At 40.3% G+C, this 24,924-nt stretch overlaps 1 protein-coding gene across 14 annotated transcripts in view; it reads right to left on the bottom strand.

The window, feature by feature from the left end:
• LOC146405318 (uncharacterized) overlaps window positions 1–24,924 on the bottom strand; it is an 887,521-nt gene that overhangs the window by 48,177 nt on the left and 814,420 nt on the right. Inside the window, exons 3-4 of one of the 14 annotated variants that reach the window (XR_014837141.1) lie at window positions 7,395–7,719; window positions 3,167–4,107 (exon numbers count right to left, since the gene is read on the bottom strand). The exons of 12 other annotated variants lie outside the window; for them this stretch is intronic. Coding sequence is in view for 1 of the 2 variants with exons in the window: in XM_085011606.1 (XP_084867732.1) it covers window positions 3,999–4,107 (109 nt within the window). In the remaining variant the exon portion in view is untranslated. Of the gene's footprint in view, window positions 1–1,461; window positions 4,108–7,394; window positions 7,720–24,924 lie in introns of those variants that run through there. One more of the 14 variants, XM_085011606.1, reaches the window with a different exon arrangement.

The following is a 24,924-nucleotide window of genomic DNA, read 5'->3' as shown; positions in this document are numbered from 1 at the left end:
TGACAGTAAACGGGATTGCTTCTCTAATTTCTCTTTCTGATCTTTCATTGTTAGGATATAGAAATGCTGTCGATTCTGTGCATTAATTTTATATCCTGTGACTTTGCCAAATTCATTGATGAGTTCTAACAGTTTTTTGGTAGAGTCTTTAGGATTCTCTAGGTATAGTATCATGTCATCTGCAAATAGTGATAGTTTTACTTCTTCCTTTCCAATTTGGATTCCTTTTATTTCTTTTACTTCTCTGATTGCTGCAGCTAGGACTTCCAAAACCTTGTTGAAGAGTAGTGGCGAGAGCAGACATCCTTGTCTTGTTCCTGATCTCAGCGGTAATTCACCATTGAGAATGATGTTAGCTGTGGGTTTGTCATATATGGCCTTTATTATGTTGAGGTAGGTTCCCATTATGCCCACTTTATGAAGGGTTTTTATCAGAAATGGGTGTCAAAGGCTTTTTCCGTATCTATTGAGAGAATCATATGGTTTTTATTCTTCAGTTTGTTAATGTGGTGTATCACACTGATGGATTTACGGATATTGGAGAACCCTTGCATCCCTGGGATAAATCCCACTTGATCATGATGTACAGTCCTTTTAATATATTGTTGAATGCGGTTTGCTAGTATTTTGTTGAGGATTTTTGCATCTATCTTCTTCAGTGAAATTGGCCTGTAGTTTTCTTTTTTTGTGGTATCTTTGTATCGTTTTTGGTATCAGGGTGATGGTGGCCTCATAGAATGAGTTTAGGAGTATCACTTCATCTTCAATTTTTTGGAATAGTTTCAGAAGAATAGGTGTTAGCTCTTCTCTAAATGTTTGATAGATTTTACCTGTGAAGCCATCTGGTCCTGGACTTTTGTTTGTTGTAAGTTTTTTAATCACAGTTTCAATTTCAGTTCTTGTGATGGGTCCATTCACCTTTTCTATTTCATCTTGGTTTAGTCTTGGAAGATTGTACCTTTCTAAGAATTTGTCCATTTCTTCTAGGTTTTCCATTTTATTGGCATATAATTGTGTATAGTAGTCTCTTATGATCATTTGTATTTCTGTTATGTCCCTTGTTACTTCTCCTTTTTCATTGCTAATTTTATTGATTTGAGGCCTCTCTCTTTTTTCCTTGAGAAATCTGGATAAGGGTTTATCAATTTTGTTGATCTTTTCCCAGAACCAGCTTTTCGTTTCATAATCTTTTCTCTGGTTTTGTTTCTATTTCGTTGATTTCTGCTCTGATCTTTATGATTTCTTTCCTTCTGCTAACTTTAGATCTTGTCTGTTCTTCTCTCTTGAGCTGCTTTAGATGTAAAGTTAGCTTGTTTATTTGAGCTTTTTCTTGTTTCCTAAGGTAGGCTTGTATTGCTATAAACTTTCCTCTTAGAATGGCTTTTGCTGCATCCCATAGGTTTTGGAGTGTTGTATCTTTGTTGTCATTTGCTTCTATGTATTTTTTAATTTCCTCTTTGGTTTCTTCAGTGATCCATTGGTTGTTTAGTAACATGTTGTTGAGTCTCCACGTGTTTGTGTTTTTTTGCAGTTTTTTTCTGGTTGTTGATTTCCAGTCATATAGCGTTGTTGTGGTTGGAAAAGATGCTTGATATGATTTCAATTTTCTTAAAGTTACTGAGGTTTGATTTGTAGGCCAGGATATGATCAATCTTAGAGAATGTTACATGTACACTTGAGAAGAATGTGTATTCTGTTGCTTTTGGATGGAATTTCCTATAAATATCTATTAAGTCCATCTGGTCTAGTGCTTCATTCAGGGCCTGTCTTGTCCTTATTGATTTTCTGTCTGGATGATCTGTCCATTGCTGTGAGTGGAGTGTTAAAGTCCCCCACTAGTATTGTGTTATTGTTGATTTGTGCTTTTAAGGTTGTTAGCAGTTGCCTTATATATTGCGTTGAACCTATGTTGGCTGCGTAGATATTTAAAATTGTTATATCTTCTTCTTGGAATAATCCTTTGATCATTAGGTAGTGACCTTCCTTGTCCCATAAAAGTATCATTTGTAGATTTTTGGTTTGCAGTTACTCTGAAGTTTTGTTATGAGTGTGTGTGTATATATAAGATTGTTTTAAGTTGTTGATCTCTTAATTGCAAATTTATCTCTAGTGTCCTGCATTTGTACCTCCTCTTCTCACGATTTCTGATTTTGGTGGCATAATTGTGCTTGGATGATTTCATATCTTTCATGTATAAATACCTTTACTGGTGAGCCTTATCATTTGTGGTGTTTTTGTTTCCCGTTGTGGCCTTTTCTTTTCTGCCTAGAGAAGTTCCTTTAGTATGTGTTGTAAAGCTGGTTTAGTGTTGCTGAATTCTCTTAGCTTTTGCTTATCTGTGAAGCTTTTGATTTCTCCTTCAAATCTGAATGAGAGCCTTGCTGGGTAAAGTAATCTTGGTTGGAGGTTTTTTCCCTTTCATCACGTTAAGTATATCATGCCACTCCTTTCTGGCCTGCAGAGTTTCTGCTGAACAATCTGCTGATAACCTTATTGGGGTTCCCTTGTATGTTATTTGTTTCTTTTCCCTAGCTGCTTTCAAGATTTTCTCTTTGTCTTTAATTTTGGTCAGTTTGATTATTATGTGTCTCGGTGTGTTCCTCCTTGGGTTTATTTTACATGGTACTCACTGTGCTTCCTCAATTTGAGTGAGTGGTTCCTTTGTCATGTTAGGGAAGTTTTCGGCTATTATCATCTCTTTGAATATTTTTTCTGTCCCTTTCTCTCTTCTCCTTCTGGCACCCCTGTAATACTGATGTTGGTACATTTAACGTTGTCCTAGAGTTCTCTGAGACTCTCTTCATTTGTTTTCAATCTTTTTTCTATTTTCTGCTCTGCATCTGTAATTTCCACTAAGCTGTCCTCCACCTCACTTATTCGTTCTTCTGCCTCCTGTATTCCGCTGTTAGCTGCTTCTAGTGCATTTTTTATTTCCGTTATTGTATTTTGCATCTCTTCTTGTTTAAGTTTTATATCTTGTATCTCTTTGCTCAGTGTTTCCTGTAAGTTATCCTTGCACCCAGTTTATTTCCAATGTCTTGCATCATCTTCAGCATCAACAGTCCAAAGTCTTTTTCCTGGAGGCTGAGAATCTCCTGATCACTTAGCTGATTTTCTGGGGTTTTTTCTTGCTCCTTCATCTGAGTTATAGTTCTCTGTCTTTTCATTTTTATAGGAGTTTAGAGTGGTGACCTTTTTATAGATAATAGGGTTGTAGCCTCTCTTACTTCTGGTGTCTGCCCCCCTTGTGGCTGAAGTCAGTATGAGGGCTTGCTGTAGGCTTCCTGATGGATGGGACTGATGCCTGCCCACTGGTAGGTGGAGCTGATTCCTATCCCTCTGGTGGGTGGGGCTTTGTCTCTGGGTGAGATTAGAGGCAGCTGTGTGCCTGGGGAATTTTTAGGCAGCCTGTTTACTGAGGGGTTGGGCTGTGATCCCACCTGGATTGTTGTTTGCCCTGGGGCTTCTCAGTGCTGATAGGTGGACCAGATTTTCCCAAAATGGCCACCTCCAGAAAAAGGCATACTGCTGAGTATTCCTGAGAGCTTTGCTTCCAATGTCCTTCCCTTACAACAAGCCATATTCACCTGTGTTTTCCCAGGATGTCCTCCAAGAACTGCAGTCAGGTTTGACCCAGATTCCTATGGAGCCTTTGCTTTGCCCTGGGACCCAGTACACATGAAAGTCTGTGTGCGCCTTTTAAGAATGGGGTCTCCATTTCCCCATTCCCATGGAGCTCCAGTGCACAAGCCCCACTGGCCTTCAAAGCCAGATGCTCCAGGGGCTCTTTCTCCCTGTGCCAGATCCCCACACATGGGAGTTTGATGTGGGGCTCAGAACTCTCACTCCTGCAGGTGAGTCTATATGAACCAGTTAGTTTCCAGTCTGTGGGGCTTCGCACCCTGTATGGGGTTGTTTATATCGTGTAATCACCTTTCCTACCTCTTGATCTGGCCTTCTCTTTGTCTTCTGGGGTAGGATATCCAATAGATAACTTTTTATGTTGTGTGAAGAAGGGCCTGCAGCAAGGTGATGGGACGAGGGAATTTTGAAATCAATAGGACTTCTCCTCTGAGAAAAGATGTTCTGCTACTTCTCATCCTGGTGCTGGAAGTGGAGAGAAAAAACTCAGAAAATAAGATGAAAAGAACAAAACTTTATAATTGATGACTAGAGAGGGTGATGTAGAGAAAAGAATCATACAGCACTTATGTATTAATTCACTTATTTATACAAACAGCAAATATCTAATGATATACATGTCAACTAAATCTTCCATAGTCTTTCCTCTCCAATAATGCTTAGTCTGGTCATATAAGAGAATGCTGAAAAGAATACTACCTATCTCTCTCTGTCCACAGGGATAGAAAGATAGTCTTATTTTATTTTTTAGAGCTACACCCATGGCATATGTAGGTTCCCAGGCTAGGGGTCGAATTGGAGCCATAGCCTCTGGCCTGTGCCACAGCTATAGCAATACCAAATCTGAGCCATGTCTGCAACCTACACCACCACTCTCGGCCACTCTGGATCCTAAACCCTCTGAGAGAGGCCAGGGATTGAACCTGCATCCTCATGGATACTAGTCAGATTTGTTCCTGCTGAGCCACAATGGGAATGCTGAAAAATAGTTTTAAAATAAAGAAAAATGAATACATAAAAATGGATTAAATGAATACATAAATAATAATTATTATACAGAAATACATAAATAATACATAAAATATGATATATGCATATATACATAAAGCACAAAAATATAAAATTTTTACTAGATGTGTATAGAAATAGTCAAAAATACACAAATAATACATAAATACATATTAAACATAAATACATAAAATAATTATCATATAATACATAAATAATTTTATACTAGGCATAAATATAAGTAAAATATTCAAATATTCAAAAATACATAAAATATATGATTAATATATATATACATAACATAAAAATATTTATGAACATCTTTTGTGCATAATACACACATGTAAAACATGGAATTCCTATTGTGGCTTAGCTGGTTAAGAACCCGACTAATAGCCATGAGGATGTGGGTTCAATTCTTAGCCTTGCTCAATGCGTTAAGGATCCTCCATTGGTTCAAGCTGTGGTGCAGATTGCAGACATGGCTTGGATCTGGTTTTGCTGTGGCTCTGGTGTAGGCCAACAGCTGCAGCTCTGATTTGACATAGCCTGGGAAAAAAACTTTATACTGGATATATATAGAAATAAAATAGTCAAAAAATACATAAATAATAAATACGGTATCTACTTAGTACATAAATGGCAAAAGTAAAAGTAATTATAAAACATATCCATTAGTTTTAGATATATGTATAGTGTTCAACTTTAGTAAGGGAAGCTCTACTGCATGTGTGTATGTACAATGAAATACTCAATTCTGTAAGGAAATGAGGTAAATCCTGTGATGTAGAAGATAACTGACATTATCACACCGCCAGAACGCTTGACCTGACACTGATGCAGCATTCAAAATTCTGCTTTCAAATCACTCAATTATGCACTATTGCACTGAACTCTTCCTTTCTTATTTCTGTAATAATGATAAAACCAACTCATCAACACCTGGTGAGTAGAGCATTCTACCACCAGAGAAAATCTATTGTGAAAGATAACTGGTCCCTGAGCTGAAATGACACTAAAAAATAAAAGTAAAAAAAGAACACAGCAAAAAAAGAAAAAAATAGACAATGTGTTATCCGAAGGGAGAAAATTCCCCTTCTTTGCTGCAATTTTAGAAAATGGGCTATAACAACCTCTTTTGGCTGGGTATCTGTGCATGTCTCAATGTTTTTATAGAAAATGGTAATATAATTTCTAGTCTCAGAAGTGAGCTGACATGGCCAGCAATTTTTAGTGGCCTCTGAAGAGGAGGTAAGGCTGATATGAATTACAGTTTTGAAGTTATCTGTATACGCACCAGCACAAGTCATTGAAATAAAAGCAGAATGTTATCTTGGAATCAGAATGAGCCAGAAATAGACAAAACACTTGATCTCACAATATTTTGCTACTCCTGGGTAAATACATCAAATTGTCAAGCTTGTACTTGGCTGCCTAGCTGAAGCCCTGTGCTAGAGATGGAAAGAGTGACACAAGAACGCATGTGCTGGAGTCTTAACGATTATGTGTGTGACACCTTTCTCCATTGCCTACTAGCTGTAAATAACTAGCAAGTTATTTGACCTTTCTCTGACCCATAATTTCCATGTTAGAAAAAATTGGGAAAATAATCATAAAGCATCTTATATGATTGCTAAGAAGTTTTTTAAAAATAAAAATCAGGGAGTTCCCTTTGTGGCTCAGTGGTTAACTAACCCAACTAGTATCCATGAGGATGCAGGTCCGACCCCTGGCCTTTCTCAGTGGGTTAAGGATTTGGCATTGCTGTGAGCTGTGGTGTAGGTTGCAAACATGTCTCAGATCCCACGTTGCTGTGGCTGTGGTGTAGGCCAGCAGTTACAGCTCCAGTTTGACCCCTAGCCTGGGATACTCCATATGCCATGGGTATAGCCCTAAGAAGACAAAAAGACCCCCCAAAATTAAAAATCAGTGTCTGTCATAGAGAGGGTCTCAATAGTATTTAGTTCTCTCACCTCACCCAACACCCTTTTTTTTTTTTTTTTTTTTAATATAATACAGGCTTAAATTGGACCCTGGTTCTTTGTAAACAGGAATATGGTCCCTATTCTCAAAGAGTTTGTAATCTAGCTGAAAAAAAGAAAAGAAAAGAAAACAGCCTAAGCGATGTTTTATAAAGCCCATGCAAGAACAATTAGTGAGTTACTTCTGATGAGTTTCCAATGTCCCAGGACTGAGGCCAATAAACATTAATCTAGGTGTTTAAAAAAAAAGGATGGGTAAGATTCAGGAGAGGTGGAGCATCAGGAGAGATCCCACCAGATGGATAGTCACAGCAACCGTTAAAGGCAGGAAAAACATACTTCAGAGGAGTATTAAATGAGAGAAGACTCCGTCTCATAAACTTGACATTTAACCGTATCTCATGTTCCACAACCAAAGCAGAATCTTTTTGTCTTAGGCCTAATGGAAAGGAGAGTTCAGTAATAAGTAATAAAAAGAGAAACACCTAAATCAGAAACAAAATGAAGGATGTAGCCAACCAAACAAAAGTGCCCATGACTAATATATAATTTTTCAATGTTCAATCCTAATACAAAACAATGCAAACCGAAAAGTGAAATATCATGTTTGAACCTTTCAATTTTGACATGTCACAGAAAAAAAAAAAGGAGGAGGAAGAGGAGAAAGAAAGGGAGGAGAGATGGAGAAAGTTGAGAAGGAAGAGGGGGAGGAGGAGAAAAAATAGTGTTGGTGATAGTCTGGGATAATAGCTACTCACATACATGGCTGGTTGGCATGAATTGGCACAGTCTTTTGGAAGTCAATTTGTCTTTTGTCTTTTTGTTGTTGTTGTTGTTGTTGTTGTTGCTATTTCTTGGGCCACTCCTGCGGCATATGGAGGTTCCCAGGCTAGGGGTCGCATCAGAGCTGTAGCCACTGGCCTACACCAGAGCCACAGCAATGCGGGATCCGAGCCACGTCTGCAACCTACACCACAGCTCACGGCAACGCCAGATCGTTAACCCACTGAGCAAGGGCAGGGACCGAACCCGCAACCTCATGGTTCCTAGTCGGATTCGTTAACCACTGCGCCACGACGGGAACTCCCTGGAAGTCAATTTGATATTATTTGTTATAAACATTTGAATTTTCCAAGTAATTTAATCTAACAGTTCCTAAGAAATTCATCTTAAGGAATAGTTATGGATAGATGTTCCTTGTGGCCAACAGGTTAAGGATCTAGTGTCGTCCCTGCAGCAGCTCGGGTTGCTGCTATGGCACGGATTTAATCCCTGTCCTGGGAACTTTCACATGCCATGGGCACAGCCAAAAAAAAAAGTAATGGATACACACAAGTTCACAGCTATAAGCATGTTCATGACAGCCCTCAGAAAACAGTGAATCATTGTAAACAATTTACATGCCTTAGGATGAATGACTGATAAATTTATGTCATATATATTCATGGAAATTCTATTAAGTTATTAATATTATATATGTATACATTATGCCACACTATGGAATATAAAACAGTATTGCAACATAAGCTCATTAAAACATGTATATAGGAATTCCCTGGTGTCCTAGCAGGTTAAGGATCCTCCTTTGTCACTGCTGTGGCTCGGGTAACTGTTGTGGCATGGGTTTGATCCCAGACTTGGGAACTTCCCCATGCCATGCGTACAGCCAAAAAAAAAAAGAAAGTATATAAATGTATACAAACAGAAAGAGCAATTGCTATTTTGACAGTGGCCATTGCTTCATGATGTTGTTTGTACTTTTAGTTAGCACATTTGTGTCTTCTGAATTTTCAGCAATGAACAAATATCCCTTGTTTAATTAGATCTGAAAAAGATATTAAAAATGAATAACACAGAAGCAAATAAGGAAATATTTAATATTAATGGGAAGTAGTTCTTCAGGATCTGTATATGGGATAAAACTATGGAGGAAGAGATGGTGGAAGAAAAGAAACTAAAAAGAAAGTGAATCAGTTTTGGCTAAATTCAACCTTGGCTAATGCAGAGCTTATTCAGTGCTAGTTAAGGTGCATCTTGAGAAGTAGACTGATTTGGATTATAGTATTATACTAAGTTGTATTATTAGTGGCCATTATACAAGGTCATCACAAGGGCAGAATTTGCCTAGAAGGAATTGATTTTTTAATGTAAATCATCCTGAGAAGTATGACCAGTGTGCATGGAACGGTAATTGGCAGTAACCCTACACATAAATGGAGCATTTGGGGGACTATTCAAGGCAGATAGCTAATTATCTGTTAGCTAATAATCTGTGTTATGGAAGAGTCTCAGTCTGGAGCTTCTGAGAATAACCACATCTGGCAGCAAGTTTAAGTTACTTTCCCTGTTGAATTTCTCTTCTCTTATCACAGAACCTTCAATAACATCTTATTAAACTATAGCTTTGCTGTAGCTGTGCCATGGGGCCTCAAAGGGATCTGTGCACAGTGTCAGGATACAGAGGTGACCTGAGGCAAAGTGAACAGTGTCCATTAGACAAAACGAAAAATGATGAAGTTCCAGATTCTCCCTCAGGATGACAAGCAACACCCAGGACCCCATCTGTGCCTATGAAAGCATCTATGGAATTCTAGAATAGACTTTCTGTACAGTTAAACTGTTGTTTTGCATTCAATTCATGTAAAATATAAAAGGTGAGTTGAAATCATAATAGTCTGAATATCCAAGGTCTTCCTATAGTCAGTGATACTTGGAGAGCTCAGACCAGCCCCACATCACAGGTATTGCCCTGTTCCCAAACACGCATCACAGACCCTAACTCAAGGAGTAACATCAGCCTCCGAAGCACAATAATCATGGATAGGACTCAAAGTAACATTGACATTTCACCAGGCCTCACCAAGATGCAAATACAAATGAGATCACATTAACTGTAATAAGTGAAATCGCTCCAACCTGGTCCTCACCTGCACAGTGGAGGACCCACAACACCTTTTTCAAGCCTCCCATGGTCATTCCTAAAGGTGATCAGAAGAGTCACTCATAATCTATTGACCTCTATACCATGTTTTGACGGTGCCTTGATTCTAACACTGCTGCCAGTATCTGTTCATGACGCTGGGATTGTGAATTCATTCATCAATTACTTGTTAGACACCTCCTCTGTGGCATTTTCTGTTCAAGTCACTATATGGCAATGAATACAAGCAAGAAAAGTTCTTGTTCTCATGGAGCTTACATGGAAGGAGATAGGTAATAAATAGGTAGGAAAATTGATACTATTAAGTATCGATGACTTAGTGCAATGAAGTGATAAGTGCAATGAAGAAAAATGAAGCAGAGAAAGGAAAGGCAATAAACTTTTTTTTTTTTTTTTTTTTTTGTCTTTTTGCCATTTCTTGGGCCGCTCCCGCGGCATATGGAGGTTCCCAGGCTAGGGGTTGAATCAGAGCTGTAGCCACCGGCCTAGCAATGCGGGATCCGTGCCGCGTCTGCCGACCTACACCACAGTTCACGGCAACGCCGGATCGTTAACCCACTGAGCAAGGGCAGGGATAGAACCCTCAACCGCATGGTTCCTAGTCGGATTTGTTAACCACTGCACCACGACGGGAACTCCCCCAGGACAACTTTTAAATAAGAGTCAGGAAAGATCTTTTAGTATGGAGACTTGTTCGAAGTGCTGGAACAAGCCAGGCACACCATCCGTAATGGTATCAGTGAAGACACATGGAACTTGTGGTCCTTCTTTTGGTCTCTCTGGTGGTCATGTCAAGCCTAGGAAGATGTTATGTCAAGGAGACAATTATTAACATACCCAAAGCTATATGCTACTTTCAAAATAGCCTCTGAAAATATATCTAAATAGAAGCTACCTGTATTTCATGCCAAAGAGAGGAAAATGCTCCTCTTTCACATTCTGCTAAAGTTCATCACTAGAGGCATAGAAGAGAGATTGCTTTAATTCAGAATCTCAGAGCCTCCCCAACAGGGAAACAACAGGTTCTCTCTTCAGGGCTGACTAATATGTGAATCAAGAGGTCAGGTTAAGAACCAGACCCCATGCTATCTGGTCCACCCCTCCCTTCCCCCCTCTCAGATGCTATAGCACCCTTGTACAGCCCCCAAACCTTTCTGCTGTGCAAAATGACTTGTATGACCCATGGTTTTCCCAAAACTTTATTTCTAGGATATAATTGCTAAGGTACATGATAAGTGCCCCAAATCAAATTTGAAGGAACCAATTAACCCAACCCCATCAAGGCAGAAGCCATGCCCACATGTGATTGAATGCCCGTTATGGGCATAGCCTAGGTTCAGATTCTTATTTCTCTGTAAATTCTGGAAAAATTCATCTCTGTATATGGATGAGAGAAAGTAATAGGGAACTGAAATGCTAACATTTTCATAAGGCATTTTTCAAATTCTGTTATAAAGAGCTTGGGCTTCAGAGCCAAAGAGATCTAGATTCAAATCCTGGCTTCTCCTGTCTGTCCTGACTCTCATTCATTTACTAGCCACCTGTTGAGTACATAGTCCCTTTGAACTTTGTGCAGGCCAAGTGCGTAACCATGAATCAGGCAGCAAAGAACTCTTGTCAGGAAACTCATTTTCTTCTTGGAGAAGACAGGCAAAAGCAGGAATATAGTTATTGAGTTGTCTAGTCATCTTATTCTCAGTTTCATTATCTAAAAAAAAAAATTAAGCTTAGGAGTTTCCTGGTGGCTCAGTGGGTTAAAGATCTGGCATTGACACTGCTGTGGCTTGGGTTACTGCTGTAGTACAGGTTCAATCCTTGGCCCAGGGAAGTTCTGCATACTGGGAGTGCCACCAGAAAAAAAAAAAAAGTGTAATATGTGCTTTGCTGGATTATAATAACTATTAAAGAGTTAAAATTCACAAAAGACCTAGCAGAATATTTGACTCATAATAGGCAGTCAGTAAGTATTGAAAGGAGCATAAGATGAGGGAGAGAACATTACCTAATGGAGTGGGTCTCAAATTCTATTAGTATACCTGTATCCTCTGAGGGGACTTTTCAGCAGATGGTTGGGTCCCACCCCTGGAAATTCAGATTCAGTACGTCTGGGGTAGTTAGTGCTTAAGAATTTGCATGTCTAGCAGTTGCCAGCTGATGCTGATGCTATTGGTCCAGGAACCACATTTGAGAAGCACTGGCAGATGGACTCAGATATACTTACAATCTCATTCCTAAGCCATTCGTTACAATGTCTATCGTCATAAGCAAATAATTTTTCTTAGATTTTGATCCCACATCTCTAAACTGGATAATAACACTTATTTCACAGGACAGCTTTGAAAAGGACTCACTTGATAGAGTTTGGCATAATATAGGAGGAATACATGTAAATTATCTCTCTTTTCATTTTAGTCTGTCTTCATTTCTGTGAGCCCTGATATCATTATCTAAACCTCTCAGAACTTTCTAATTTTTATGAAAGTAATTTTTTTTAAGGGCTGTACCTGCACATATGGAAGTGTCTGGGCTAGGGGTCAAATCAGAGCTGCCAGCCTGTACCTCAGCCACAGCCACACAGGATCTGAGCTGCATCTGCCATCTACACGGAAGTTGCAACAATGCCAAATCTTTAACTCACTGAGCAAGGCCAGGGATTGAACCTGCATCCTTATGAATACTATTTCAGGTTCTTAACCCACTGAGCCATAATGGAGTTTTTTTTGGTTTGTTTTGTTTTTTATCTTTTTCCCTTTTCCAGGGCCGCTCCTGTGGCATATGGAGGTACCCAGGCTAGGGGTCTAACTGGAGTTGTAGCTGCCAGCCTATACCACAGCCACAGCAACGCGGGATCCGAGCCGCATCTGCAACCTACATCACAGCACATGGCAACGCCAGATCCTTAACCCACTGAGCAAGGTCAAGGATCGAACCCACAACCTCATGGTTCCTAGTTGGATTCGTTGAGACAATGGGAACTCCATAATGGAGTTCTGAAAGTAATTTTTTAAGGTTATTCTTTCTGCTTGACAGAAAACTCCTCAAGAAAAAGCTTGTCATTTTCTATATCACTCACCTAACATAGTGCCTGGAATATAATAAATATTCAAACAATACATGTTTATTATCTTTATTATAACAGGGTCCTTCTAAAATATTGTGAGCCTTCATTGTCTTACCTGTCTGCTTATTTTTTCAAAACACTGAAGTGCTGATAAGTAATATGTTGAAATTATTTTTAAGCCATTATCTTACAATAACTTACAATGGAGTATAATCTGCAAAAGTACTGAATCACTATGCTGTACACCTGAAATTAGTAATGTAAGTCAGCTTTATTTCAACTGTTTAAAAAAGTTGGAATACTTTTGCTTTGTTTCAAGCCTATGTCCCATATCATTGGCTACTGTTTAATCAGAAATACCCCATTTCCAGCATTTGAGTACTCACTGAAAAATTATTATACAAATTTTTTAAAATGTGATATTGATGTTTCTTCTTGCCCTGTGGCCATTGCTCATGGAAATGCTGTTCATAATTATTTCTCCACACACTTGTTTGCCGTGTCATCTTACTCATGACTTCTTTGTGGCCCATTCTGTGCCATCTGTATTGTTCTGGCGCTCAGGACCCACATTATAGATGTGTGACCTATCAAGCCATGCGGAGCCCGAGGCTTGCTCTGTGCTTGATTTAATAATTATTGTCACCATCTCTCCTTTCTTCATAATTCTTGAACAAGGAACCCTGAATTTTTATTTTATATTGGGCTCCGCAAATTATGTAGCCGATGATGCTGCTGGCACTAAAGCGGGGATTCCAGGGAGATGAGGATGCTGCCTTGACAAGAAAAATATCTTCCTTTCATTTTCTGACAAACCAATGATAGATTTCTCAATAACTGTATAACCTTGGGAAAATCACTTCAATTCACAGAGCCTGAACAACCTCATCCATAAGACTTTGTCTAAACTGGATGCTCTCTTAGGTATGTCTAGTTCTAAAGGATTATAAATCTGTTAATTTCTAAATACAGATAACTTTACAACTTGAAATAACTCCTCCTCTAGGGAAACACACTTTCTAAATTTATCTAAATCTATTGAATATATTTAAGAAGAAAAACAGATGGTGAATGTATCTTAAGATGCTGTTATTTCTCATATAACGACATACCTTGCATTTCCATGTAATTTCCTGGGGACAGTCAACCTGAAAAGCTTTCTATACCTTAGCCTGAAAAATGACACATCAACAACATGCTGAGCCTCCTAATTACCAGGAATGCAGGGCCCATTAAACTGTGAGCATGCATATGCACACCTAATTATGTTTATGCCTACTTATAAATCAGCAAAGTGAAAGCATATGCATGCTGAAAATTACCCATCATTAACTTTCCTAATTGCACCCAAATAAAGAGGGAAATAATTCACTTTAGAATATGTTTTTATCCTTTGGGCAAAGCCTACACTCATCTTGTTTAGGTTTTGAAAAATTGTTCTCTTGCTCATAAATGGAAATCAATTCTTTGGATGCCAAAACACAACATAGCTCTTCCCTGGATGTTGAGCGAGAGAAAATGAGAAGATTCAGATATGAATGTCAGAAGACTAGAGCATAGATCTAGGAAGCAAATGGCATAGAGAGGAGATACTAGGTGAAGGAAAACAATTCCATCATTCTGATGAAGAGGGCAATGCAGATGGTGACAGGCCAACACAGATACAATGGGATGCAACAATGAGGGACAGATCCTCAGGGAAAAAGAAGCATTAAATTTAGATGTCGACAGAAGACTCAATTTCATGACAGTAATTGAGATCAATTGGAGCACTGTCTGCACCCTGCACTCACCATTTCCCTTGTAGTTTCTCCAAACAATTACTGTTCTATTACTGGCAGGATTAAGATAAGACAGACAGGAGTTGTGCATGCTTAATTGGGCTTCCATATATGGTTTATTGCTGTCCTTAGAGACAGGAAGCAGAAAGAAAGGCGGGGAGGGGTGTGTGGGAGAACAGGGCTCTTGATGTTCATAATAATAGGAAACCATTCTGGTACTAATTCAGAGGTGCAGAGTCCTGAATAAGCTCTGCCTTCTGATAATTCTCTTTTCCAGCACTTGGAGGGCCTTATTTCACTTAGTCCCCACAACAACACTGCAGAGGCTTCCATCATCGGCCCCAGTGTACAGATAAAGAAGATGAGGATGAGAAAATCAGTTAAGATGACCTAGTGACTACTTGGTGGGTGAAGATTTACACCCAAACTCTTCCCGACTCCCACATCCTTGTTTCAGGTTATATTGCATGCTACCTCAAAGGAGCCTAAATTCCCAGATCTTCTTTTTGTCAATGATTTGGATGGATTTTAATTTTAATTTTCTCTTTACTCTCTTGACAGTTTTTGAAGAATAATAAAACAGCCAAACGAATGACTCTTTCTAAAATGCTCCTTGCCTCTGTGACTTTACTCACATCTGTTGATATGTGCTAGATCAATGTTTTCATCCGTGCCTACCTACCATCGTTGAAAACCCTCCTCTACTTTAGTATTTTCCAAATTATGCATCCAGTCTTCCCTAAAGAAGAAGCTAAAAAATTATGATTTAAGCTCTCCCAGAAAGATTCACTTGTGCAAGATTCTGATGGAGAACTAAATAATCCAAGGAAGTCATGTGTCTGGAGCCCTGAACCTCAGAAAAGCAGAATGTTGGATGACGCCAGCTCTTCATGGATGGCAAAGACACTGTGTAATCTTGGTCATCCCAGGTATTGTGCCATGGCACCTGAAGTAAGATTGGGCAGGTTTTGGCTCTGGAGCTCAGTATCTCTCTGTTACCTCCTGGGAATTCTGGAAACTCTCTAATACTCTTTAATAATTCCCTTTTCTATTTTTAGCAAGAGGGTGGATACTATCTTTTGCAGTTAACAACTCTAATTTTGACACCTACTTAAGTACGAACTCTCTTTGTTACCCACAGTCTTACCCACAAAAAGGCTCCAGTAACATCCTTTACTACTCTTCTGTCTATACGAATGTTTTAGTCAGTGTGACTGGCAGCGTTCCCTCTACTTTGAAAGCAATCCTATTCAGTGAGATACTTTACTAGGCTTGCTACATCTGAATCCAGAGAGTGAGCAGTTCAAGGACCATCCACCATTCCATGCTTCCAATTATTATAGATATGAGTACCTAGACTAAGCCCCTACCTGGGGGTATATATAGGACTTGTTAACCATATGGTCACCAATAACGCTTGTGTAAAGAGAAGACATAGGACAAGCTCATTATCAAAAATACTCTAAACCTGCATCCCTGCTTGCTTTCCTGCATTTGTGCACTGGATGGGGCTAAGTGCCTAAAAATATAAAGGTCACATTTATCTTCATATCTTCTTCCTCTCGGCCAATTTTTTTTTTTTCCATTTTTAATACGTTGTATGTGACCCACTTCATCACCCAAGCCAGAACTCTGAGTCATCCCTGGTTCTGTCTGTACCTTTAGTTCTCAAATCCAATCCTGTTAATTGCATCTCCTTCAGGTTTTTAAATCTTTCCTATGTTCATTTATCTGTTCATGCCCTATGGCAGCAGCCTCCTACTGGTTTTCTTCCTTCTAATTTCTCCATTATTTTTCTGTTTTCTAGAAGTAAGAGTAGAGTGACTTTTCCAGAGCACATATATGGTTATGTCTCTCCATGACCTAAAACTCTTTTCATTACCCACAGAATAAAACCCAAACTTGATGGCACTGCATTCAGCACCTCTCTGCTCTGGCACACCCTAGCCCTCTCCTGTCATGTCCTGTGCTCTCCCACACACACACCAGGAGATGCAAGCCCACGATGAACCACGAAACCACATGCAGTTCTCCACACAATCTTACTTTCTACCCCCATGCTTTTGCCATGTTGTCCTTCTTGACTACACATCTGGTATGGCGTGGCTCAAAAATCTCAACTCTTAAGAACTCTTTGCAGACACTTCCAGGCTAATCTGAGGTCTTCCTCTATGCGCTCACCCTCTTAAAGCATCTTATTCACTCATTCCCCACTCTCTGCATTTATTGGCTATGATGATCTGATTGTGGTTCTGTCTCCCCACACAATCTCTGCCCCTCCTCCTCTCCACTGCCTAGAGGAAGAGAGAGGTTTGTTTGCCTGACTTGTTGTCTGGCTTTGGTCAGTGACCAATGTTTGTCAGTGCTAATTTTTTTTTTTTTTTTTTTTGCTTTATAGGGCTGCACTCACAGCATATAGAGGTTCCCAGGCTAGGGGTCCAGTCGGAGCTGTAGCCGCCAGCCTACACCAGAGCCATAGCAACGTGGGATCCAAGCCACGTCTGCAACCTACACCACAGCCCACGGCAACACCAGATCCTTAACCCACTGAATAAGGCCAGGGATCAAACCCACAACCTCATGGTTCCTAGTCGGATTCATTAACCACTGAGCCACGACGGGAACTCCCAGTGCTAATATTTTAATGATGGTAATTAATAATAATGGTGATTAATTATTAGCTACTATTTATGGGATCCTACTGTATGACATGAAGTCATTTAATATCCACAACGCTGTGATAATCTTAGCATCTTCAGCACTTTGTAGGTGAGAAAAATGAAGTATAGAAGAATTAAAGAAAATTGTCACAGAGCTTAGAGCACAGCCTGAAGCTGAATCTCATTCTGTCTGATGCTGTGACTCTTCTCTGCTGGTACCCCTTCTCGCAGAGTAAGTCCTCGGGTCCATGGTCCATATCACTGGGACCCAAGAATTCTCTGCTCAAATGGCTAAGGCCCTGTGCCTCTTCTCAGTGTCTATTCTTCCAAGAATGGACCCCACCACTATGGGGTGGCTGTTTATGCTGGGATATGAGGGGGCTTTGACATGAAGGCTGGAGGATCGAAACACATGCAGACAAGATTCCTCACCCAGGACAGTGGAGCTGGTCTGGGAAAGAAAGGTGGCATGTGACTGAATAACACAGAGGCATTTGATCATTCTAAGTTTGAACTTGATCTTTGATGGTGTTATACAACTAGATTTGTCAGGAGTTCCTGCTGCGGTGCAGTGGGTTAAGGATCTGTTGTTTTCTCTGCAGCAGCTTAGACTGCTGCTGAGGCACGGGTTGGATCCCCAGCCCAGCACAGAGGGTTAAGGATCTGGTGTTGCCGCAGCTATGGCATAGATTGCAGCAGCCACTCAGATTTGATCCCTGCCTGGCACAGGAACTTCCATGTGCTGTGGGTGTGGCCAAAACAAACCCCAAAACCCTGTATTTGTCAAAGGAGGTGATAAAACTTATTTTATTCAATAGTTTCTAGTCTATTTATGACTTTTAAGTATTTAGATATATGGTATATTGGCCTATCTTTATACTCATGCTCCTGACCTTATAAATATTAGGGGTGAGCCTTCCAGAGCAGATGTTAATAGAGCTATGAAGTATTCCACATAGGGTCATTCATAATAGCACTATTACAGTAGCTTCCTCTCTAGTGTCACAGGTGGTCATAAGAGACTGATAGGTTAAGTCTTTCATATCCTTTGGGGTCATATTTGTGTCCACCATGTACACATCCAATTTGTATGTGATGTTCCTATAGATGACTTGCCCTGTGTGCTTAATTAGAGAGGAAGCCAACTCCATGGGTGGCATGCCTCCCTGTGTCACAGTCTATATCCATATAAAACCCCTAAGTCACACCGACCCTCACTGTTTAACCCTGAGAAAGTGTATTCTTCATGTAGCATTCCCCTGAATACATCTCCTGCTGGTCTCAGCATCAGCTTAGCTGGGGCACAGGGCTACCACTGCAAGCTCTGAAATAATTAGCATGCTCAAACCCAGAAGAAACAAGCCATATTTTTTCCCGTTTGATACAGTACCCAGCTAACAGTAATTTTCTAAAAACAATTTAGTAAAAGAAAGTGGCGATTGCTGTTTGTATTACAACTGTCATAATATTACCAGGGAGCATTGTTGGAAGTCGGAAAACAAAGAATTTATGTCTCAGCTGATGAAATAACAGTCAGCATTTATTATTATCTTTTCTTCACGTAGCCTGCTATACTCTCAAAAATTACTGTGAGTCATTCATTGTACTTAACACTAATGTATTTTCAGAGTATGCTGGAAAAGAGGTTCACCTGAGACAAAATTAAAGCTCAGAAGGGGTTCACGATCTATGCAGGGATGCCTCTGCCCAGGAAAAGTGTGAAAGACCACACTGAGTCGATTAACACAGCAGGTGTTCAGGAAGAGTCCCCTGGGTGCCTGGCGCCATGCCTCCGAGCCCAATCTCTCAGGCAGGTAAACATAGCTATACCACCTCCTCTGTTAGCTGCTTAAAAGTCCTGCATAAATTTTAAAAACTATGTTCCTGTTGACTTTCATTCTCATTTCAGAGCCTCAGTAGCAGCAGCATCACATTTCTCGTGCTTTGTCAACATTTGGATGAGAGGTCCCAGACCAGGAGAGTTAAGGGAATGTCCCCAAGGCCACAATAACACACGTTTCCCAAAGCTCAGTTTCGTGTGTTCTGAAACATGTGGCTTTCTGATATGTTTTAGATGATATGAATACCTGGTACCTTACTTTAACAATATATCTGATTCTATCACTTTCTTTTTACACTCTTGAATTACTTATTGATCCATGTCATAGACTGAATGTTTGTGTCCCCACCTCCATGTTCACATGTTGAAATCTAATCCCCAAAGAGGGGCCTTTGGAAGATAATTAAGGAGATACAGGCAGGGCCATTGCGAATGATTTAGTGCTCTTATAAAAGAAACCCAGAAGAGTGACTTAGCCCTTCTGCCATCTGAGGACAGAGGAAAAAAATGGCCACCTAAGAACCTGGAAGCAGATCCTCACCAGACACTGAATCTGCCAGTGCCATGAACTTACACTTCTCAGGCTTTAGAACTATAAGAAATAAATTTCTATTGCTTATAAGCCACCTCCTCTATGGCAATTTGTCAAGCATCCCAAACAGACCAAGACAATCCACACATAAGTATTTCTCTCACAAAGAAAATAATAATTTAAATAAAGCCTAGGAGTTCCCATCATGGCTCAGTGGTTAATGAACCCAACTAGTATCCTTGAGGATGTGGGTTCAATCCCTGACCTTGCTCAGTGGTTTAAGGATCCGACATTGCCCTGAGCTTGGTGTAGGTCACAGACATGGCTCGAGTCCAGAGTTGCTGTGGCTGTGGTATAGGCCAGTAGCTGTAGCTCTGATTTGACCCCTAGCCTGGGAACCTCTATATGCCATGGTTCTGGCCCTAAAAAGACAAAAGACAAATAGACCCATAGACATAGGGAAAAAAACTTATGGTTACCAAAGTGGAAAGGGGGGAGGGATAAATTGGAAGTTTGATGTTAACATATTCACACTACTAATGTAAGAACCTACTGTATAGTACAAGGAACTATATTCAATATCTTATACTAACTTATGAGGGAAAATAACGTGGAAAAGAATATATACATATATATACACATATATATACACACACATATATATACATATATATGTGTGTGTATATATATGTGTATATATATATATATATATATACATACATATTCTGAATTACTTTGGGTGTTTATTCATTTTTGCCTTTTTAGGGCTGCATCTGCGACTTACACCACAGCTCACAGCAAAGCTGGATCCTTAACCCACTCAGTGAGGCCAGGGATCGAACCTGAATCCTCAAGGATGCAAGTCAGATTTGTTTCCTCTGAGCCATGATTGGAACTCCTGAATTACTTTGTTTTAAATCTGAAACCAGCACAACATTGTGAATCAACTATACTTCCAAAAAATGTTGATTAGGAAAAAAAAATTGGGGGGGAGGGCAGAGACTCATTTGAGAATCCTGTAAAAGCTATAAGTCTTAGGAAGAAATAGATACACATGTATGCAACTATTTGCATATGATTTTCTAAAGCTGATATAAACAAAATCTGAAAGAGGACTCTTTAGATATCCATGACCCCTGGCTTAAAACTTTGCCATTACATGTGCCTGGAAGATTTTCCTCAGTATTCTGATAGACTATGCAAGGAAGGAAGTGGGTGAATAATAAAAAGTTAAATCCCAAGAAACAAGAATTTAGATGTAGAGGAAATCATAAGAAGGACAAGAAGGGGTGTGAGTATGGTTGGATAAGAATTTAGAGATCAAATTGGCAGAAATGGCCAAAGCGATTCTTAAGATCTCCTGAATCTGAGATTTAAGTTATTTACTCCATGTCCCAGTTATGGAAGTACCTGCCTTGCACATTGCCAATCTCCAGTCCTTTCCTACACATGCTCACCTCACACGGGAAGAATTTGTGGGAAGAGTGCTCAGGAAACTGATGCAGTTTTAGACATTTGAGTTAATGACAAAGCAGAAGCAGAGGAACAGATGCAGGATACAGAAGCCAGAAATCAGAGCCAGAACAGATAAGGAGAAGTACAGTTTTTCAGAATGTAAAAAAATCCTGGAATGTTAGGTTTTTCCATAGGGTGCAGAACTGGCTCTGGAGCCAATTGTGGCCTTATGTTAAGTGGGTAGGTAAATTCAGTTGATCTCTTGGTTACTCTATTTTACTAGCTCTTGAGAATTTGCAAATGACAAGTATATTGTTTCATTTTATCCATTTCAAGAGCCTGTGAGGGGAGCAAGACGGCAGAGGAGTAAGAGGTCACACACGCCTTCTCCCACCAATACATCAAAAAAAAACCACACCTACATGTAAAACTACTCCCACAGAACATCGACTGAATGCTGGCAGAAGAACTTAAATCTCCAAAAAGGGCAAGAAACTCTTGACACAACTGGGTAGAACAAAAGAAAAAGAGAGAAAAGGAATCAGGATGGGACTAGCATTCCCGAGAGGGAGCTGTGAAGGAGAAAAGGAACCCACCTCCTGGGAAGCCACCTAAGTGACAAAAGATCAGCCAAGTGGGTGGGACCTCAAAGTTGCTGAGAAAAGCACAGCAGCTGGGCTGAGAACAGCAAAGCAGAGTGAGAGCCGCACAGATCATCTGAACCACCGGCCTGGACACCACAGCCTGAGACGTTCGGGTGGGGGCTGGGTGCTGAGACTCAGGCTCCAGAGGTCAGTCCAGGGGAGAGAACTGGGAATGGCATGAGAGGCTAAGGAGAGGAACACCACGGCAGAGGGAACCTGGGAGAAGGTGTGGACCCACAAGAGAGGCAAGGTGCATGCCATTGTTGGGGAGGGGGTAGGAGGAGGGGCAGGCTGCCATAGGAAACTCCCTGCTCCAGAGCATGCACATGCCTGCAGGCTTAGAGGGCAAGCCGCTTGCTCATTTAGGGGAGATTAGGCACTTCTTGTGCAGGCTACCAGTGGTCAGGCACCTATTGTGTGGGCTAAGGGCATAAGGGGGCTAAGTATGACATGGTGTCTCTTGCACAATCTACTGGTGATAGGGACAGACTGCGGTGGTTGTCTCATAGGCCAGAGGGAGGCATGGCTCACCGCCACTGGGGGTCTGTGAGTGGGCTCCACCTGTGAACCCAGTCACCTCAAGGGTTGGCATGAAAGAAAAAAAGAGGGCACTGCAACCATGCACCATAAGCTGTTGCTCTCACTCCCTGGGAACAGACCCACCCTGCAGCTGCCACTGCCAGACACTTGATCACTGTCCCTTCCCAAGATCCTACAACTAAGAGCAACTGGTGCAGCACCTCCTGCATGGACTAAGTGGGACAGAGTGCTTCCTGCATGGTCTGCAGGCAGCAGGGACAAACTGCTGCAGTTATCCCTGATTCCAGAGGTGAGTGTGGCCCACTGCCATTGGAGATACCAGAACAAAAATCACTTGCAGCCCCACTCACCTAAAGGGCACCACAAAGGAGGGCATTGTGACTGAACACCACCTGTCAGTGCTCTCACACCCCTGGGAACACACCCACCCTGCTGTTGCCACTGCCAAACATTCCAGGCAGTAATCACACACCTGATCTCTGTCACTTCCCAGGATCCTTGAACTAGGAGCACCCTGTACAGTACCTCACATGTGGGCTAAGTGAGATGGGTTGCTTCATGTGTGGTTTACAGGTGGCGGGGGCAAACCACCACAGTTATCACTGACTCTAGAGATGGTCATGGCCTGCTCCCAATAGGGGTCCCTGAACAAGCACCACCTGCAGTTCCAATCACCTTCTGAGGGCATTGCAATCAAACACAAGCTGTTGTTGCTCTCACTCCCCTGGGAACTCACACACCCTGCTGTTGCTACTGCCAAATGCTCTGGTCACCTTGAAGATCTGCCTAGAGCTTATTATAACTTCCCAGGCCCTGCAACTAGGAGCAGCCTGTGCCACCTTCCTGCAGGTCCTTGCTGCTATTGAGAGCCCAACAACCAGGCACTGACTGCTGGCCCTACCCATTGCTTCCTTCTCCCTGAAAACCCCCTGTGCATCCTGGAAATTACAGCCTGCTCACACCAAAGAAAGATAGCAAATATCCAAACTCCCACACCAAAAATAAATAGTAACCCCCCAAAAAAATACAAAGGGTTATTCTTGCATAGAAGTAGCCTTAGAAAACTACAGTTTGGCTTCCCTGAACTCACAGAAAAAGAAAAACACAAGCAAGATGAAGAAGAAGAGAAACCATTCCCAGTCAAAGGAACAGAAGAATTCACCTAAAGCAGTCAGCAATGAAACAGACCTCTGCAGCCTAACAGACATTGAGTTCAAAAGGGAGGTATTGAAAATAATGAAGGAATTAAGAGAGGATATGAACAGTAAAGCCGATTCCTTTAGAAAAGAACTAGAAAATATAAGGGGGAGCTGAGAAAAACTAGAAAATTCATTTGCAGAGATACAAACTGAGCTAAAGGCAATAAAGAGCAGAATGAATAATGCAGAGGAACGAATTAGTGATGTGGAAGATAAAATAATGGAAATCACCCAGTCAGGACAGCAGACAGAAAACCAAATGAAAAAACATGAAAGCAATATAAGAGACCTATGGGATAATATAAAGCAGGCCAGTCTATATATAATAGGAATTCCAGAAGGAAAAGAAAAAGAAAAGGGGATTGAAAATACATTTGAAGACATTATGGCCGAAAACTTTCCAAATCTAAAGGGTGCTGATATCAAGATACAGGAAGCACAGAGGGCCCCAAACAAGCTGAACCCAAACAGGTCCACACCAAGACATATTATAATAAAAATGGCAAAAGTTAAAGAGAGGATTCTAAAGGCAGCAAGAGAAAAGCAAAGCATTAATTATAAGGGAACCCCCATAAAGCTATCAGCTGATTTCTCTACAAAAACACTACAGGCCAGAAGGGAGTGGCAAAATATATTTAAAGTGCTGAAAGGAAAAAAATTGCAACCTAGAATACTTTATCCAGCAAGAACGTCATTTAAAATAGAAAGGGGAAATAAAGGATTTCTCCAGCAAACAAAAGTTAAAAGATTACAACAATACTAAACCCATTCTAAAAGAAATACTGAAAGGGCTTGTCTAACATAAAAAAAAAGAGAACAAAAGAAGAATTAGGGTGGAGGAAACTACAATTGGACAGTAGTCACTCAAATAAGCCAGCATACAGATCTAAACATGAAGATGTTAAAAAAAAAAAAAAAAAAAAAAAGAAAGACATCAAAATCATGCAATGTGGGGAAGGAAAGTAAGAAAATATAGATTTTTTTTTATTTTAATGATGTGTGTGAGCCTATATGACTATCAGGCAAAAGCAAGCAGATATAGGAAGGGCATAACGTGCTTAAAAAACAGGGCGACCACAAATCAAAACCTAACATTACATTCACAAAACTGAAAAGAAAAGTATTCAAGCATCAAATAAATGGAAACCATTTGACCCAAAAAAGAAAATAAGAAAACATAGAATCAACTGGAAAACAAGTTTTAAAATGGCAATAAATATATATCTATCAATAATCACCTTAAATGTCAATGGACTGAATGCTCTAATCAAAAGACACAGAGTGGCAGATTGGATAAAAAAGCAAAAACCTTCAATCTGCTGTCTACAAGAAACTCACCTTAAAGCAAAGGACACATATAGGTTGAAAGGGCATGGGAAAAGATATTTCATGCCAAGGGACAAGACAGGAAAGCAGGAGTTGCAATACTCATATCAGACAAAATAGACTTTAAAATGAAGTCCATAAAGACAAAGAACGACACTATTAAATGGTTAAAGTCTCCATTCATGAAGAGGATATTACAGTCATCAATATATATGCCCCTAATATAGGAGCACCCAGATACCTCCAACAAAAACTAACATACATAAAAGGAAAAATTTATGGGAATACAATCATAGTAGGAGACTTTTAACAC

Source organism: Sus scrofa, chromosome 2 (assembly GCF_054392235.1).
Source record: "Sus scrofa isolate SSC_HxYL_T2T_F1_AM1 chromosome 2, Sscrofa_HxYL_maternal_Yorkshire_Landrace_v2.0, whole genome shotgun sequence".
Classification (NCBI taxonomy): Eukaryota; Metazoa; Chordata; class Mammalia; order Artiodactyla; family Suidae; genus Sus; species Sus scrofa.
The sequence above is the reverse complement of the archived record's forward strand: the minus strand, read 5'-3'. Positions and strand labels throughout refer to the sequence as shown.